The sequence below is a fragment of the Loxodonta africana genome, chromosome 14, assembly GCF_030014295.1.
Source record: "Loxodonta africana isolate mLoxAfr1 chromosome 14, mLoxAfr1.hap2, whole genome shotgun sequence".
Lineage (NCBI taxonomy): Eukaryota > Metazoa > Chordata > Mammalia > Proboscidea > Elephantidae > Loxodonta > Loxodonta africana.
Window position 1 is genome coordinate 73633411 of NC_087355.1, and position 19370 is coordinate 73652780.

The following is a 19370-nucleotide window of genomic DNA, read 5'->3' on the forward strand; positions in this document are numbered from 1 at the left end:
AAGCTACGAGCCTTTGCTTCTGCCTCCTCCTGTCTTCTCCAAACGTATACTTCCTTGTTCCTCCTCCCTCAAATGAGTTGGCTCCATGAGCCTGCCTGAAACAAGGCTGGGAATTGCCTCTGAGCAGTGTCTATCCATCCTTCCATCTGGAGCCACAAGCTCTTCTGTCCCTCAGCTCCAGAAAGGGATTCTCTCAGGAGGCAGGTAGAGGGAGATCCTCGTGTTGTCTGTTAGACACAGTGGACCAGGGCCCTTTCCTGTGAAGCCCAGGATGGCTTCCTGCTCATAGCCAATAACAACAGTAATAAAACAAAACCTGCTGCCATCTCTGTTCTATAGGGTCGCTATGAGTATGATGAATAACAGTAATAGTAGTTTACAGTTTGGGTACATACCATGTGTCAGCTCAGCTGTATGCTTGTGATGTGATGTCATTAAGTCCCAGAGCTTCTTGCCCAGCTCTGGTGGGGGCATTCCCTCTGCTCAGGGGAACTGGGAGGCTCAGGACTGCCCATGGTTAGAGCCTGGGCTCTGAAACCAGACAGATCTGAGTTCTGGTGATAACTCTGCTGCTTAGGAGCTGTGCGACTGCAGAAATATTACCTATCTTCTCTGGGCCTTGGTTTCTCACCTGTAAGTTGGGGATTATACGATTGTTGTGATGATCAAATGATGTCATTCCTTTGAGTGCCTAGCACCATGCCTGGCACAGGGTGAGTGAGGAGAAACGCTAGGTATTGTTGCTAATATTTGCACTCTGCCTCATTTAAGTGCGGTTCCAGGTAGGCCTCACAGTTCTGCTCAAGTTAAGTTTTCCTGGTTTCTGCAAAAGTAGAATTCTCTGGAGTGCTCATTGAGCCCTCCTGGCACTTGTCTTTTGATGCCTGTCCTGGGCAGTTGAGGAGGCTGGTTCACTTCCAGGAGAACCCCGTGTGTCTGTGTTTACTTTCTGCCTATGGAGCACAGTTCTACTCTGAAGCATATGGGGTTGCCATGAGTTGGAATCAACTCGAAAGCAACTGATAACATGACTGAATGACCCAAAGTTACTACTGCTGTGTCATTTAGTTTTTCTTCTTCTTTTCAGAAAGGGGATGTTTGGGCTAAAGCTGAAGAAGAAGAAGAATAAAGCAGAGAAGGGGTTAACCCTAGCTAATAAGGCTGCAAAAGGTGAGGCTTTCTCAGAGGGCTGACTGCTGCCTTGGACCTGATGACTGTATAGAGGGGACCCCTCCTTGGCTGAGCCTGAAATCCCCTCTCCACTCCACACATCACAGAGCGAGGCAGGAAACGTGCTGCCTGCTGAGTCCTGACCCTGGACCAATCACAGGTGTGGGCCCAGTGACCCAGGTCATTGGGTCAACAGGGATAGGGGTGAGTGAAGCAGTGGAAGGGCCCCAAAGAGGAGGCAGTGACAGGGTTCAAGCTCCAGTTTCTGCTCTAATTTGCTCTGTAGCCCAGGTAAGTCACTCAGTTTCTCCGAGTCTTAGTTTCTCCCTCTGTCAAATGGGCATGACATGGGTTGCTGGGTGGACCTCACACAACTGTGGCGAAGATTACATGACATGTTGAATGTGGAGACACTTTGAAGAGTGGGGAGAGCAGCTACTATGGGAGGGGCCTCTGCTGGAGGCTTTACATGTGTGGTCTCATCCAGGTCCCTCCTCAGTCTTAGCAGGTAGGCATCATTATCTCAGTTTCATGAATGAGGATACAGAGAGGGGAGATTAAATAAAGTGTGGAAAGGACCAGCTATATAAATTGCAGGGTCCAATGAAAAAGCAGAGCAGTTTGTTAAGATGGTAGTGAGAATTTCAAGATGGCGGCAGCAGAACACTAAGCCAAGCGCGGGGTCCTTCTGAGTGAGTCCTGTGCTGTTGTGCAGACCTCACCCCCATGAAGCCAGCCCTGAGCTGGGAGGAGGCAGTGGAGTGGGGATGTAGACCCAGGGTGACTTTCTGGTCAAGGCCCCCTGTGGTGTGTGAACTGTGCTGGTGGAGCCCAGGCCTGGCATAGACCAGTGACCAGCTGCCTGTGAGTTGACTCTAACTCATGGAAACCCCATGTGTGTCAGAGTAGAACTGTATTCCATAGGGTTTTCAGTGGCTGATTTTTCAAAGCAATTCACCAGGCCTTTCTTCTGAGGTGCCTCTGGGTGGACTTGAACAGCCAACTTTTTGGTTAGAGACCAAGCACACTAACCATTGTCACACCCCCATGCACTCCTCAGCATAGACAGTTCATGTGTATTGAATCGAATAGGATCAACCGTTTCCGGGTGATCCTCTGGAGACTTCAGTGGTTGGCCCTGACAAGAGTCTGTTCGGGCCTGCCTGTCGGAACTGTTCACCTTAACCAAAATGGTGAAGTGGATCTGGTTCCTCTTTGTCCCTCTTACCTCCTCAGCAGGGGGACCTTCTTTACCGCCCGCCACTGGAGGTGTCCTGTGGTCCTGTGCCCCACCTTACTCCAATCCATTGCCCTCAGGAAAAACCTATTACAGTAGAAAAGTATGGAAACACATTCATGCTAAAGTGTTAATAACTAATAATGATAAAGAGTTACCCTTGAATGGGAAAGGGAAGAAGCATTACATTTTAAGTGAGGACAAGGCTTAAAGCTAAATGGAAGTAGTTGCCTACTGAATCAAATTGAAGGCTTCAGTGGGTGGGTGGAAAAGGCTTTAGGGGTCTTTCCTGGTGTCCTTGAAATTATAACACTGTAGTAGGTCCTGGAGATACAGAGTTGATTAAGACACATTCCCTTCCCTCAAGGATACTATAAAAAATAATAATATTTATGACATATTTAATAAGATCCTGCTGCATTCTACATGACATACATTATTCACAACTCTGAAATGCCCCCACTTTACAACAGAGGTTCAGAGAGGGCGAGTGACTTGCCCAAAGTCACACAGCTAATATGTGAAGAAACTGGCTCCTGAGCCCAGGCTGGTCTTACACCAGAGCCTGGACTTCCCTACCCCAAAGGCAACCTCCAGTAAGGAGCCATTACTGACTGCAGGGGAGGAAGGAACAAGCTGGTGGAGATGGAGGGCAGTCAACCACAGGCACTTTCAGAGAGCTTGTAACAAAGCTGGCTCCTGTGTTCATTCTAATTAGTCTTCAGCCCACAAAGCAAACAGGGCAGGGAGGAATCAGGGCCCTCCTGGAAAGTAAATAGCATCTATCCTGCTGGCCCGGTGGCCCTGCAGGAGACTAACAAAACAAAGTCGGTAAGACTTTGGTCTTTCCTTCTTCGCTTGACCTGGGAAGTTAGGGCTTTTCTGGGTGAATCGTTAGGAGATTGCCAAAGTCTCTGTCTCTTTTACCTCTGTACTTTGTGGAATAGTGATTGTGTCTTAATGTCTTGAAAGTCCAATTACTTTCAACCCATGCCTTGACTCAGGGGCAGATTATTCAGTAGGCAAGGTAAGCAAGGTGTCTACTTTGCTTACCAGATCATCTATGGTGAACAATTTCACATTTTTTCACCACATCAAAGATTCTCCTTCTAGGTATGGCTGCATCTGTCTCTCTCCCAACCCCACAGCACCTTCTTACAGAAGTAAAGCCTATTTTCAAATTTACAATCCCTGACAGGGATGGATTACCCAGTAAGCAAAGTAAGCATAGGCTTACTTGTGCTTACTTACTCATTGGTAGTGAATAATTTCGCATGTGAAACACTTGCTCACTGGGTAATCCATCCCTGCATTAAATAGCTACCCTACAAATAGTTATCAGATACCTCCCATGATCATTCATTATTTGACAAATATTAATGGGACATCTGCTAGGTGTTGAACTCTGTGCTAGGTTCTGGGTACATGATGGCAGACATTGGTGTCCCCAGCCTTGTGAAGCAGACTGCCTTCTGCAGAACTCTTCTGTTTGCCCCCACCCCCTATCTATTCTCCATCCTTCTCCACCTGCTGTCCTTCCCAGTAGAGACCAAGGAATGGTTCTCAAGTTTTGCTGCACGTTAATATCACCCGGAGACTTTAAAAATCTTCACATCCAGGCAATATCCAAAATCAATTAAATCAGAACCCCTGGTTATGGGAAGGGGGTCTCAAGAATGCTATCTGTTACAGCTTTCGAAACCCTTGCTGCTCAAAACTGGTCCTCAGTCCAGCGGCCATGGCATCACCTGGGAGGTTCAGGGAGAACAACTTACTTGTCTAATGTTCCATTTCTAGGAAGTGCCAGGGTCATGACTAGAAAGCATGTCCGTAAACTCGTAATCCAATTTCCTTTCCGCAACACCATGCACATAAATCTGCCCCACCTCTTTTTTGCAAATAGATAGAAGATGCATTAGGTTTTAGAAAAATTAAGGTATATATCTGGCATTTCTCTCAATAAGATGTTACTTTTCATGCTATCTTATACTCTCTTGTACCCCTTACGGTGTCTAACACGGTACTGGGCACAGAGTGAGGGCTTAGATTGCCCCATTTTCCTATTTAACAGGGTTTTCTTTCTTTGTTTGCTTCTCTAGATCATCAAGGTGAAGCCGATGCTCCCCAGGAGGGGCCTTCCCATCAGGAAGGACGGAGAGAAGATTTGATCAGTAATAATGCTTCTACCACTCCTGCCCCCTCAGCGCCTCTGAAGAGAAGGTACAGTGCTGGATGCATGCAGTCAACCAACATTTGCTGAACACCTCCTCTGTGCCAAGTGCCCCTGCAGCCTCGGGGAGAAAAGAGGAGAATAAGACCTAGTCATTGTCTTCAAGAAGCCGAAGTTCTGTGGCAGGAAGAGAGTTCTGTGTCAGCTCAATTTTTTCTATAACAGTGCTGAACTCTTGGTACTGGTCAGTCTTCAGCAGGCCAGGGTCCTGGCTCTACCGTTTCTGGTCTTAAATCTTTCATAAACTGTAGCAGCAAGAGACAGATTAAGGAGCTGCCACTTAACCTGCTGCTCTTTAAAAAGTTCTATCAAGGTGGTAGCTCTCCTAACTTTGTGTTTGTCCCAAAGGAAAAGATGGTTTCTATACTACCCAACAAGAGGTGAAAACAAACTGGCATTCTGCATGCAGTTTGTTGTATCAGTTAGCTATTGATGTGTAACAAAACTTCCCCTAAATGGGTGGCGTAATGTAAGATGTAGAAAGAATATGTGATATTGCTCATGAGCCTGTGGGTCAGTTGGATGGTTTTACTGGTCCCAGCTAATCGCACATTCATCATTTGTGTGTCTATGGTCAGCTATGGGTCAGATTGGCAGCTTTGCTCATTTTGTTTTGAGGGTCTGCTGGTCGTAGTCTAGAACTGCTTCAGCTGAGACCACTGGAATCCCCTTCTCATGATCTGAGATCCTCCAGCAGACTAGTCTGAGCTTCTTCCAATGATGGCAATGGCAGGATTCTAAGAGAGAGTATAGAAGTACAAAAGGCCTCTTGAGGTCTAGGCTCGGAACTGGCGAAAGTCGTTTTGCTGCATTCTACAGGCCAACCCAAGTCACAAGGCCAGTTCACATCAGAGTGGGGCCAGAGAGGCCAATAATTGGTGCTATCAGTGCTACCATATTTATGCAATTTCTTACTCATGATAATCCCTCACGCCCGTCCCTTCTTTTCTCCACCCAGGGTTGTTACTATTAATAACGCAAATTAATGCTTCCTTGTGCGGCAGATCCTGAGTTGTTTCTGGGCTATGACAGGTTGGCAGAGGGGATTGGGAAATACTTGGAAATTAAAGAAGATGATAGCTCGGTGGTCAACATTCAGAGAAGACATGAGCCTTGAATGCACATGCTCACCACCATACCTCCTTCCTTTGCGCTGCACCATGATAACTAACCCCGACCCCCAGCCCCAAAGTGGGGATTTAATATTCTTCAACGCATCACTTGCCACTTATTTCACCAGGATAACAGCCTCAGGTGGAGGAAGGCAAGAAGAAGAAAAGTCAGGAATAGTAGCCTTTTCTGTCTCTTTGGTTGGTCCATTCTTTATCAACTGAGATTCTAGCCGCCCATCAATCCTCAGCTCAAAGCCAACCTCCATGGTGAAGTCTTTGTTGATTACTCACTCTGACCCTCAGGAGTTTCTCTCTCCTTTGAACTACTATGACATTTTTTCTATTGCATCCTTTACACTTTCATATTTTGTTCTCTTTCCTCCAGATAGTTAGTTCGCAAGGGTCAAGGCCATTTATCTCTTTTTTTCCCCCTAGCCAAGCCTAGCACAGAGCTCTCAATAGTAAATAACCAATATGAATTTGCTATTTTATTGATGAGTATATTCAATGATAACCTACCTTTTCCTATGTGCATTACCTCCTTTAATCTTCAGAGTAACCCTATGAAGTAGGAATTATCATTTACATTTCAGAAGAGGAAACTAAGGCTAAATAACTTTCCCAAAGTCGTACAACTTAGGAAAACAAATACTCTAACTCAGATCAGTCTGACCCCAAAGCCTTGAGATTTTTACTAGTTTACTCTATTCTCTACTGGACTTAATTATAATCAGCAAAAATGGAATAAAGTCAAATGCGAGATGGCTAGAAACCAAGAGAACAAAATCCAGTAAGAACTCGAGCTCAATTCATTTCCACCCATTGCTGCTTCTGCGACAACAGGGATTCTTCATCTCTTTATATTATTATCCAGTCTCGAAATGCCCAGGTTTTGCACATCTGTTTTCAATTACCTGTGACAGTCCAGGTAAATGAAATCCCCTGAGATGTGAAATCACATTGAGATGGCATCTTGGGTTGTTTCTGCCAATTTTCTCCTTTACCAATTCTTTCAAAAGAAATCATGAAACTCAGAATTGAAATGATACAGTGGTCCTGTGGAGAGGATCAGACAGGAGATTGGGACATCCCTATTTAGACACAGCTCTGCCATTGACTTGCTGACCCATCTTTGTTTCTCCATCTATAAAATAAAAAATAAACAACACTTATATTCATACGTATAATAAGAGCTAGGAAACCCTGGTGGCGTAGTGGTTAAGTGCTATGGCTGCTAACCAAAGGGTCGGCAGTCTGAATCCTCCTTGGAAACTCTACGGGCAGTTCTATTCTATCCTATAGGGTCGCTATGAGTCAGAATCGACTCAACAGCACTGGGTTTGGTTTTTAATAAGAGCTAACATTTATTCTTGCCAGGCACTGAGTTAAACCTCTATGTGCATGATGTTATTTAATCTTAGCAATCACTTAATGTGGTAGGTGTATTATTAGCACCATTTTTAGGGGTGGGGAAACTGAGGCATAGAGAGGTTACGTCATTCATCCATTTACATTTGTCTCCCTGGAGATGTAGAAACAATATGTGACATGATATATATGAGAGCACTTCGGAATATTCAGGAAAATATTATCATGGTGTATGGACTTAAAGGGGCCCTGGTGGTGCAATGGTTAAGTGCTCAGGTGCTAACCGATAGATTGGTGGTTTGAACCCACCTAGCAGATCTGCAGAAGAAAGACCTGGTGATCTGCTTCTGTAAAGATTGGAGTCAAGAAAACCCTTCGGGGCAGTTTCACTCTGTCACATGGGGTTGCTACGAGTTGGAATCAATCTGATGGCACACGACACCGTATGGACCTAAAGTATATTCTTACTTGATGAAATAAATACACTGAACTTTCTTTTAATAGATCAAAACTGGTGACTAAGATCCATGACGGGGAGGTCAAATCCCAAAATTATCAAGTAAGTGGCTAACCCTTCCTACCCCTGCCTCCCCCAATTTTTGACTGAATGAGCAGTGACTTCCGGGACAGCAAAGACACTGATTTGTGTTACAGATTGCCATCACCATCACTGAGGCCCGCCAACTGGTGGGTGAGAACATTGACCCAGTTGTGATCATTGAGATCGGGGATGAGAAGAAGCAAAGCACAGTGAAGGAAGGAACCAACAGCCCATTTTATAATGAAGTAAGTCATGGAGATCACCAACATTCTACTCACTGCCCTTCTGCAGTATTCCTCGGCCAAATAGAAAAGTCGTACCCCTCCTCAGTGTTTCCCAGCCACTATTCCAAGCCTACAGCCAACTGTCTGAATCTCCTTATAAACACAGCCCATGGAGTTTATCAAAAAGATAATGGAAAGGCAAGGCAAGGAATTCTCCAGAGTTTATATTCATTGCTTTGTTTCAATAGATCCATTTTCTGGTTTCTTATAAGACCAAATTCATTCACTGTGGATCTTATCTTAAAAAAAGGGACTGGATTGAATATTGGTTAGTGAGAGGATACATATTCTTCTTTGTGGAAGAGGCACTGGAAAATTAATCATTAATTTCAAAATAAGTAGACTGGGTTTGAAAGTAGAACAGTTGTGTTGGTAATAAACTGTGTAGAAGCTGTCAGAAAAACCATCAAAGAGAGACACGAAGCTTCCAAATATCAAGCACACTAAATTCTGTTTTTTTTTAAATCAAAATATTTCACAGTTAAAAAAAATAAAACCTTGGTGAGAGATGCAAAGAGTATAAAAGGATATATAAAGAAAACTATGTCTCCCTCCTATCTCTGATCTCTAATCCCCTTGTCCTCCTCCCCGGAGGCACCCAGCTCACCAGGTGTGTGTATGTCCTTCCAGAAGTATTCCAAGCATGTCCAAGGATACAAGCAAATACTGTACCCAGACGGTAACATTTTATATACATCATTCTGGACTTGGCCCTTTTCACAAAGCGATGTATCCCGGAGATCAACCCCTATTAGGACATACGGTTCAATCTCATTTTTTTCTTCACGGCTGGAGAGCTTTCCACTGTATTGATGTACCCTAATTTACTAAACCAGTCAGTCTCCCATGGATGGATATAAAAGTTTTTCAGTCTTTTGCTACTATATGTAATAATATTTATATGATATAACTAGAGCAAAGGATATATGCATTTGAAAGACTGATAAGTATCACAAAACGCCCCATAAAGAGGTTAAGATTTGCATTCCCCATAGGCACTTCAACACTATGAATTATCAAAAAAAAAAAAAAAAGGGCAGAAAACTCTTAATTATTTTCCTAATGAGAGCGGTAATTGAAAAAGAAGGCAGGGAGAGCGTGGATAATGACACCAACAGATAGTACTCAAATCCCGTTTGAGCTCTTACCTCTTTCCCTCTTTGCCCTTCCTGCCTCTGAGCCGTTTACTGTGAGTGAAAGTGGCGGGTCTCCATGAGTCAGGATCGACCATACAGCAATTACCAACGAAAACAAAATGGCAGGAGTTTTCCCTGCCCATTTCACTCCCTACTTTCCCCTCAAAACGTCTTTTGGCATCGAGAAGGACCAAATGAGATAACGCACAAAAAATACTTTAAAATGGCAAAACCCTACAGATTTGTTAATTATTATAATTAGTGGTTATTTTATGCATACAAGACCTAGATATAAATGAGGTAAAATTGGGCCCAAGTGAAATGAGTAGGAAATCAAGTAAAAAAAAAAAAGGATAGCAATTGAACTGAAAACCTTTATTACAGCTTTTCTCTCTAATTTTCAAACTCAAAGTCCATCAGATGTTGAAGGCATCAGTTATGAGGGTCTGGAGAATATTTGCCAGCTAGATAAATGTGTGTAGCCCAGAAGTCTAGGGAGCCTGTGGGAGACAGATGGATTTAAAACACACACATCTCAATAAAAACTCAAAACCAAACCCACTACCATCGAGCCGATTCTGACTCATAGTGACCTTAGAGGACAGAGCAGAACTGCCCCACAGGGTTTCCAAGGACTTACTGGCTGGTGGATTCCAACTGCCAATCTTTTCGTGAGCAGCTGAGCTCTTAACCACTGTGCACCAGGGCTCCTCGAACCTCAAATGAAGGCCATAAACACAAAATATTGGGACCAATTTATCAGTTCAAAGGATCCCATAGCATCTCACATATTTAGCCTTATCGGGGAATTAAGAACTTCATGTAAGTGAATTTTCCATAAAAGAATAAAAGACTCTTTGAACACCAAAACTTTAAAAAGTTTGAACAAACAGAAGGAAAAATTTCCAGAAATGTTATACGTATTTTCTGTTTTCTTAAACAGAGGACACTGAACATGATGTACCCTTTCCTTGATGTCTACTCACCCCCATTTTGGAGACCTCCTATTATAGTGTATGATGATATCTTTCTGTTTCCACATTTTGGTTTTTCTGTTTTGCCCTTTGAAAGCAGGCTGTCACTTCTCCCTTTCCTACTGCCATTATGCCCATCTCTAATGTCATGTCATCCCTCTACCTGGCTGTTCAAAAACAAAAGAAACAAGCCAGTAAACAACAGCTTCCAAGTCCTGCCTTCCCCTCACTCCACTTCCATCAGTCCCTGTTATGGATTGAATTGTGACCCCCCCCAAATATGTGTTGTAAATCCTAACCTCTGTCTGTGGTTATAATCCTATTTGTGAATGGGTTGTGTTTGTTATGTTAATGAGGTAGGATTAGGCTATGTCAGTGTGGTGTAGGTTATGTTTATTATGTTAAGGAGGCAGGATTAGGGTGTAGTCAATCTCTTTTGAGATATAAAAGAGATTCAACTAGCCAGGGAGAGAAGGAGAGATGGGGGAAGAGAGATGCCAAGCCACATGAAGATGTCCCAGGAGCAGATGCTCAAAGAGACAAGGACCTTCCTCTGAGCCAACAGAAAGGGAAAGCCTTTTCCTAGAGCCAGCACCCTGAGTTCAGAGTTCTAGCCTCCTAAACTATGAGAAAATAAATTCCTGTTTGTTAAAATCACCCACTTGTGGTATTTCTGTTAGAGCAGCACTAGATGACTAAGACAGTCCCTAAAACACACAACCTATGACAAAACACCACTCTAGTTTTCTGCATCTTAGAATCATACAGCCTCATGTTTGGGAGGCACTAGACTTACAGATCAGGTGGTGTACTATCTAATATTTGAACCCATTGTGTGATAACTTCAGGAGAATGAGGGTTTGGTCCCAGGCCTAGCATTATCTGTTTCATAACCCTCAGCAAGTCTTTTAAATTCTTTGGTCTTCTCATCTGTAAAATATGGGGGCCTATTTTTATCTAGGTAATTTCTCGAATTCTAAAATTCAATGACTTTCTTAATCTTAGAAATCTCCTGTGTCCGTAAGTTCTTTTCATTCTCTACCTAGTCGATCTTGGCATTTTCACAGGGATGTTTGAAGTGGAAAAATTCTGAGACATTTAGGTCTTTATCAAGTTCTCGCTGAATTAAAACCACACTGAGCACCATTTTCCCCCTTAATTATAGACAAAAAAATTAAAAGAAGTGACAATATCAAGGGTTGGCAAACATATGGTGAGTTGGCTATTTTTATATGCTGCTAGTAGGAGTGTAAAACGGATTAGCTCCTTTGGAAGGAAATTTCATACTATCTGTTAAAAATTCACATGCACATAACCCATGATCCAACAACTCCATTTCTCAGAAGAATACTTACACATATCCTGTCCAAGGATGTAGATGGTGTCATTTTTTTTTTTCTTACGTTAGAAATTGAAAACAATCTAATTCACCTTCACCAGGGATAGTCAATCAACTGATGGTGTATTCATGCCATTGAATACCAGGCAGCAGTAGGTAAGAATGATGCAGATCTAAACTCACTCCAGGAATATGGGGCTTAGAGGTAAGCCTGGAGTTGATGGTTAGAATGAACTCTATGTTTTACAGTACTTTGTCTTCGACTTCATTGGGCCCCAAGTGCATCTTTTTGACAAGATCATCAAAATCTCTGTAAGTATACCATTGTTGGTGGGTAGGGGGAGGTGGGAGGGAGTCTAGGCATTGGGAATGCTCTAGGACCCTCAGCATGCTTAGGGATGAATAGATTCAGGAGGATGAGTGTGGGTAGGTAAGTCTGAAACCAATAGGACAGACCTTGAAGTAACCAGCATAGAGGAGTTTGGAAAGACAAGTCATTTTAAGAAAAATCTATGTTTCTTGTAATCTACTGTAAAGCCATTATGAGTTGAATTGTGTAGCTTCCTAATGTGTGGATGTGAACCATAGCTTCAAATGACATCTTAATGGGTTACCATTTTGAGCTCGTTTCCTTCATTTATCAAGTAAATGTTAATGTTTCTCTCTTGGGGTGGTATCCACACTAGTGGTAATTAATCACACGCCTTTCCCTCACAGTTGGTAACAAACGGAGAAATAGAAACAAGAATCTAAACGGAACTAAATATCTCAGTTTCATCAATGGTAATCCTGGGTCAGAGACTGATTTGGAGCAAACAGTGGCCACTGGGCTTCTTAATAGTTATCTCTGAATGTAGACCTTAGGACCCACCCACAGGCAGTTGGGTCTGCTGGTAGACCCTTTCCTAACCCTACCAGGGAAATGCTACCTCCCACAGATCAAATCTGGAGAGTGAAGACAGAGAGAGCTTCCTGGTCTAGCCAGGTGCCTTATCCAGGCGTGCTTACCTCATGGAGGACAGAAATGCCCATGTTGAAGCCATAGTAGCCCAAATGAGAGATAAGGGCAAGTTGAATGGGATCACCACCAACTTAACACCACTCAGTAAAGGTATCTATCAGATGGCATCTATCTCACCAGTCTGCTAAATCATGACTTCTTTCATGAAGAGGAGTCCCAGAATGTGTATGTTTGAGAGCGGCAGGGGTGAGGGTGTGGCCAAAGGGTGAGTGATCTTTTCCAAATAGCTCTGAAAGAACAGAATTCCTACTTTATGTGCCAATGTAAGACACGTAGAGAATTAGAAAACGTTTCAACAGAAACATCAACTCAAATCTGAATTGCAAGCAAATGTGGAAATTATAGAACAATATCATTAATACCACACGCAAGGAAAATTTTGCTGAAGATCATTCAAAAACGGCTGCCTCAATATATCGACAGGAAACTGCCAGAAATTCAGGCTGGTTTCAGAAGAGGACGTGGAACCAGGGGTATCATTGCTGATGTCAGATGGATCCTGGCTGAAAGCAGAGAATACCAGAAGGATGTTTACCTGTGTTATATTGATTGACTATGCAAAGGCATTCAACTCTGTGGATCGTAACAAATTATGGATAACATTGCAAAGAATGGAAATTCCAGAACATTTAATCGTGCTCATGAGGAACCTTTACAGAGACCAAGAGACAGTTGTTTGGACAGAACAAGGGGATACTCATTGGTTTAAAGTCAGGAAAGGTGTGCATCAGGGTTGTATCCTTTCACCATACCTATTCAATCTGTATGCTGAGCAAATATTTCGAGAAGCTGGACTATATGAAGAAGAACGGGGCATCAGGATTGGAGGAAGACTCATTAACAACCTGCATTATGCAGATGACATTACCTTGCTTGCTGAAAGTGAAGAGGACTTGAAGCACTTACTAATGAAAATCAAAGACCACAGCCTTCGGTGTGGATTACACCTCAACATAAAGAAAAAAAAAATCTTCACAACTGGACCAATAAGCAACATCATGATAAACGGAGAAAAGATTGAAGTAGTCAAGGATTTCATTTTATTTGGATCCACAATCAACAGCCATGGAAGCAGCAGTCAAGGAATCAAAAGATGCATTGCGTTGGGCAAATCTGCTGCAAAGGACCTCTTGAAAGTGTTGAAGAGCGAAGATGTCACCTTGAAGACTAAGGTGTGTCTGAGCCAAGCCATGGTATTTTCAATTGCATCATATGCATGTGAAAGCTGGACAATGAAAAAGGAAAACTGAAGAAGAGTTGACGCCTTTGAATTGTGGTGTTGGTAAAGAATATTGAATATACCGTGGACTGCCAAAGAATGAACAAATCTGTCTTGGAAGAAGTGCAACCAGAATGCTCCATAGAAGTGAGAATGGCGAGACTGAGTCTTACATACTTTGGACATGTTGTCAGGAGGGATGAGTTCCTGGAGAAGGACATAATGCTTGGCAAAGTACAGGGTCAGCAGAAAAGAGGAAGACCCTCAGCAAGGTGGATTGACACAGTGGCTACACAACAATGAGCTCAAGCATAACAACGATTGTAAGGATGGCGCAGGACCAGGCTGTGTTTCCTTCTGTTGTGTATAGGGCTGCCATGAGTTGGAACCAATTCCACGGCACCTAACATCAACAATCACAATTAGAAAAAACTGGCTTTGGAGTCTCCCTTCTCTGTCTTTATCTCCCACTCAGTCTCCTTTATATGTGCCCTTTAAGCACAGCTGGCTGTCAGCAAAGTCCTGCAGTAAGGCTTGGGTAATAGTGGACTTAGGGTATTGCCCTTCCTAGGGGCTCTTGAAGAATGAAAAGTCATCAGGAGCCAAACATGCTTAGTGTTTGAATTTCAGACACAATGACAAGTGGCACAGAAGATATTTTGGAACCTGGGTGCTGACCAGGACTCTGTTAAGTTATATCACTCAGGCAACCACCTGTTTGTGAGACTGGCTTTATAATAGGCTCCTAAGGGACTATCTAGATTTCCTGTGAACAGTAAACAACCAGATTTTCATATTGTATCCTAGACAAGCATCACGACTCTCTGTAGGCAGGGGATCAAAACTGGTATTTCCTATATCTGTTCCTCTAAGTCAGGAGAAGATACTACCCTGGTCCCTAAATGATACTTAGGAGCCGAGACCAATGGTTTGAAAGGGAAACTCCTCTGAGAGGGAGGCATTCAATACTATTTTTCTGCTGGCTTGTGAACTCCAAGTCAGCATGCCCAGAATAAATTCATTGTGGGAGAAGAACAGGGAGAGTGCCCTAAGCAGACATTACAGCCAGGCTGTAGCACGCCCTGGTGGTGCCAAAGACCATCTACACCTGGCCGTGGCCTGAGGCATGCAGGGCCCCCAGCTCACAGTTGCGAGACATCCCCAGAATCCCTATGGTCCAGTGCTTGACCACACTGGGGTTGCCTGGCACTTGACCTCTGGGTGGATGATTTGAGGAGACCTCTATGTTATTTAAAGATTCATTTGGGGCTTTTCTATCCTGATTTGCCCACAGGGAGCCAGATGCCCTTGACCGGAGAGCAGAGCTTGAGACAAGTTTCTGTTCTTGCTCAGGCTCTGAGAAGCCACGTTAGCAGCTGCAAGCATGGGGGGTTTTAGAGTGAGCATGTGTATTTCAGAGGCCGTAAATGGCTCCTTTACTCAAGCCAGGCTGTTTTGACTTCCCCTTGGCTCTCTAACACCCTTGGAAAGTTTGGGCAAGGGAGAGACGATGGAAAGGGACATGGGAAGGGCTGTTTTTTTTTCTTGAAGCCAATTGAATTTATTGTTTCATATTGTCTCTGTCCAAAGGAGCTGTTTAGAAGCCACAAAAGCCTTCCATTCATCTACCATTCAATCATTTATTAATTCACTGAATGTTTATTGAGCATTCATTATAAACAAGGCCATGTGGTGGGTAGAAGAGAGTAGGAAACTGTCCTTGATTCCAAAAACTCACAGAATTTTATAGTTAGAAGTATGCTCAAAGACCACCTAGTCTAACTGCTCACTGGTGTAAGAATTCTCTTCCACCACTTCCGTGACAAGGGATTCTTGGGACACTACTTGATTAGCTCCAGTGATGGGGAGCTCAGTACCTACAGAAAAGCTCATTCCATTTTGGGGAAGTTTTAATTGTTATAAAAATTGTCCTTATGTTGATATGAAATCTATCTTCCTGTAACTTGGGAATGACACAGGGGAACCTATACCTTCTTCTAGATGACAGCATTTCCCAGATTTGAAAACACTCAAGTTACCATTTCCTTTTCTCCACAGGCCCCAGTTTTCTCTTGTCTGGGTTAAAGGTTAAACTACTCCTGGTTCTTTAGCAGTTTCTCTTATAATATGGCTTCCAGACCTGGCACCAGCTCTGCTGCCTGCCTTTAAGCCCTTCTCATCTTGATTGCATTACCATTAAAATGTCTGGCTGTAACTGAGCCCGGCATTCTGCTGACTTCGGATCAGACAGAATATTGAAGATGACCACCTTTCGTCTTCTGGATATTGTACATATCCAGACCTTCCCAGGCTATGTGTGATGAGTTTCCTAAGAAAGTTGTGAGCAAAGTGCTGTAGGGGATCAAGAGAAAGGGATCCTTTCCAGCTATGGAAGTCAGGGAGGGCTGCTTGGAGGAGGTGACATTTGTTCTAGGCATTGAAGGATGGGTAGAGTTTCCACAGGCAGAGGTGGATGTTGAAGGGTGAGCTGCACTAGGGTTAATTTGGTGGAAGAAAATTTTCAGGCGGTGAGAGTTATTAGATGTCCTTCAATACTGGGTTAACTGAAAACCTACTAGGTAGAAGAGGTATAGGTAAGATCTTCCTGGAGAATTTTTACAATCCTGAGGTTTGATGATCAAACTTCATTATGCTGCAGAAGAGAGTGAAGGCCAGATAAGGGTCAAAGTCTAGAACACTTTTTGCGGTACCACAAGCCCATTTCGCAGACTTATCCTCAAAGACAAATGTAGAGCTGCTGGGACTCATTGCTCCACCCCTTCTCAGGTCTTTCATCACAAGCTGATAGGAAGCATTCTGATTGGCTCCTTCAAAGTAGACCTGGGGACTGTGTACAACCAACCTGGTAAGAAAGCATCATTTTCTGATCTCTATCTCCTAACCCTGGTGGCATAGTGGTAAAGTACTACAGCTGCTAGCCAAAAGGCCAGCAGTTCAAATCCTCCAGGTGCTCCTTGGAAACTCTACGGGGCAGTTCTACTCTGCCCTATAGGGTCGCTATGAGTCGGAATTGACTTGACAGCAGTAGGGTTGTTTGGTTTGTACCTCCTAACTCTTCTTCGGTTTACTGCGTCTGGAGATCTCTCATTCATTCATTCATCCATTTGATCATTTATTCAATATCATTGAGTACAAGTTATACAAAGCTGAGTAAGACATGGCTCTTGCCTTCAGAAGTTTACAAAGTAATGATAAAATTATTTCATAAGTCCATAATTCTGAGCAGTTTGTTTTTCTCACAAATTGTTTCTCATTTAGCATTGTGAGACATCAAGGGCAGAATAGGCAATAAAGTATAAGAGTTAAGAATACAGACTCTGGAGTCAAATTCCCTGGGTTCAAACTCCACTGTGTAATTTCTTAACTGTGTGACTTTGGGCAAATGACTTAACTTCTCTGCATCTTGGTTTCTTCACCTGTGAAAACGGGAATAATATCACATCTACTTTACAGGGTTGTCAGAGGATTAAGTTAATAAAGTGCTTACACAGCCTAGCACACAATAAAGACTATGGTGCACCATGTAAGTGTTTGCTATAATAATTACTATTATCCCCGATTTATAGGAAACTGAAACTCAGGAGAGAATTTGTCCAAAGTCAAGAGCTAATAAGTAACAGAGCCCCTTCTCTTCAACAGTGATTCTCAATACACATGACCATGGGGACCAGGCAGTGATTGTGACTGAGCATAGCGGGCTGGGTGTAATACATTGAGGAGTGGTGGAGCCTGTAGGGAACAGGAAGTCTCAGGACACATAGAAAATGGGCAGTGGACAAGTGAACCCAGCGTTGCCAGATTTTTCCTTTTTTTTTTTTTTTTTTCTTTTAGGTAAACTAGAAGTCTAGATTTACTAAGAAACTTTGAAATTTTGAAGCACAGTTTAGGCCAAGAAAAAAATATTCATGAGAGACATTTACGGTCCATGGGCAAATAATATATAACTTCCACACTCCATTTATATTCTCCCATCCCTGAGTTAACATGCTCAGCTACTAATTGAAAGGTTGGTGGTTCGAGTCCACCCAGAGGTGCCTCCGAAGAAAAGCCTGCAAACCTACTTCTGAAAAATCAGCCATTGAAAACCCTATGGAACACAGTTCTATTCTGACACACCTGGGGTCGCCATAAATTGGAGTTGACTCAATGGCCACTGGTATCCAGTCAGAGCTAGACTCCCGCATAGAATGATTTCCACTCAGTTGAAGGCTTCCCAAACACATCAGGTAGGTTGGGGAAAAAGAAAGAGAACAGGGCAGGAGCAAAAGGAAAGGGAGAGAGGGAGGCAGGCATTGAGACGTGGAAATAAGTGGGAAGAGCAACTGCCTAGAAAAACATAAGGAAAAGAGTAAATGGGGGCCTTGGGCTGGGAGAGAAATGGGTGGAGCTACATAGTCCATCTGGGTGGGATATCCGAGCTGTCAGGGCATTTTCACAGGTCATCAGTTCTGTGACAAGTGGGCGCTGCTCACGGACCCTGGAGACATCAGGACCGGCACCAAGGGGTACCTGAAGTGTGACATCAGCGTGACTGGGAAAGGCGATGTCTTGAAGACCAACCCCAAAACCTTTGATGCCGAGGAGCAAATAGAAAAGTGAGACAGGCCCATCCGGGGCCGTACAAGAGAAACGATGTGCCCCAACTCCAGTATCTCTTTCCCCTCCCTTGACCCCTTTCCTTATGGTTATGTAAGAACTGCCAAGTTCATGGCTCGCCCACCTGGGGTTCTGCTCTATCAGAGCACCAAGACACGACTTGTCAAAGGCATGATTATCCATTGGAAGGCCAGCTTCTAGAATAGGAACAGTCCATCTTCCTACAATAGCCCATTATACATTATACATTAGCTGTTCTGGAGCCTTGCTGATTTCTCTTGGAAGGAGTTTTAATTTCAACCTCTGGTTTGTGAAATGGGAAGTCTTAAAGCTACAGAGTGGTAGACAGGGTCTATTCTCGAATGCCAAGACTTGAATAAGTTTGTATTCACTCTCTTCATCCCCATTCACAGTCATTTACACTAGGAAGAAAGGCTCTTTCAGTGAAGAGTCCTAATCTATTCAGATTTTTCTTATACATCAGAATCCTCCTTTCAGCCTCCAATTTTTTTTGTTGTTGTCTATTCTTTCAAAGTGAGAGCTTTTTTATTTTTGTTCCCCTTGAAGGAATCTTTTGATTCCCCAAGGGTTTCCATCAGAGAGACCCTGGGCCAGGTTCTACGTGAGACTCTACAAAGCAGAAGGGTTGCCAAAGATGAACTCCAGCATCATGGCGAATGTCACCAAAGCATTTGTGGGTGACAGTAAGGACCTCGTGGATCCCTTCGTGGAGGTCTCCTTCTCTGGGCAGGTGGTAAGGAATCACTTTTTACCTTTGTCACTGATACTGGCAGACCCATGCCAGAGTCCTACCCTTTACCTAGGACATTATTATTCAAATAAAATTAAGTTATAATTGAAAAAAAAAAAAAAGCAAGTGCCTTGAAAGAAAAATCATAAAAATTCATAGAAAAGCAATGAGTCGGGTGAGAAGGCAAGTTGGGGAGGGTTACCCACTCTTTATTGGAGACAATGGAGAGGGGTTGGGGGTGGGTCATTGTTTAGGGACCCAGGCAGACAGGCCTCCTCCCTCACTTCTGGCTACTTCTCTGAGCCACTATCCAGTCCGCGGGCCCTGTAGAGCCCAATCCCTCCCAAGCTGCTCCACAACCTACCCAGTGG

At 43.5% G+C, this 19370-nt stretch overlaps 1 protein-coding gene across 1 annotated transcript in view; it reads left to right on the plus strand.

The window, feature by feature from the left end:
• The first annotated feature begins 661 nt into the window (after positions 1–661).
• The window catches only part of FER1L6 (fer-1 like family member 6), a 121989-nt gene continuing 103280 nt past the window's right edge, over positions 662–19370 (plus strand). The window contains exons 1-8 of the mRNA XM_003408179.3: positions 662–1170; positions 4507–4627; positions 7622–7676; positions 7772–7903; positions 11641–11703; positions 16419–16497; positions 18091–18247; positions 18816–19002. Coding sequence (XP_003408227.2) covers positions 1095–1170; positions 4507–4627; positions 7622–7676; positions 7772–7903; positions 11641–11703; positions 16419–16497; positions 18091–18247; positions 18816–19002 — 870 coding nt within the window. The 5' untranslated portion in view covers positions 662–1094. The remainder of the gene's footprint in view (positions 1171–4506; positions 4628–7621; positions 7677–7771; positions 7904–11640; positions 11704–16418; positions 16498–18090; positions 18248–18815; positions 19003–19370) is intronic.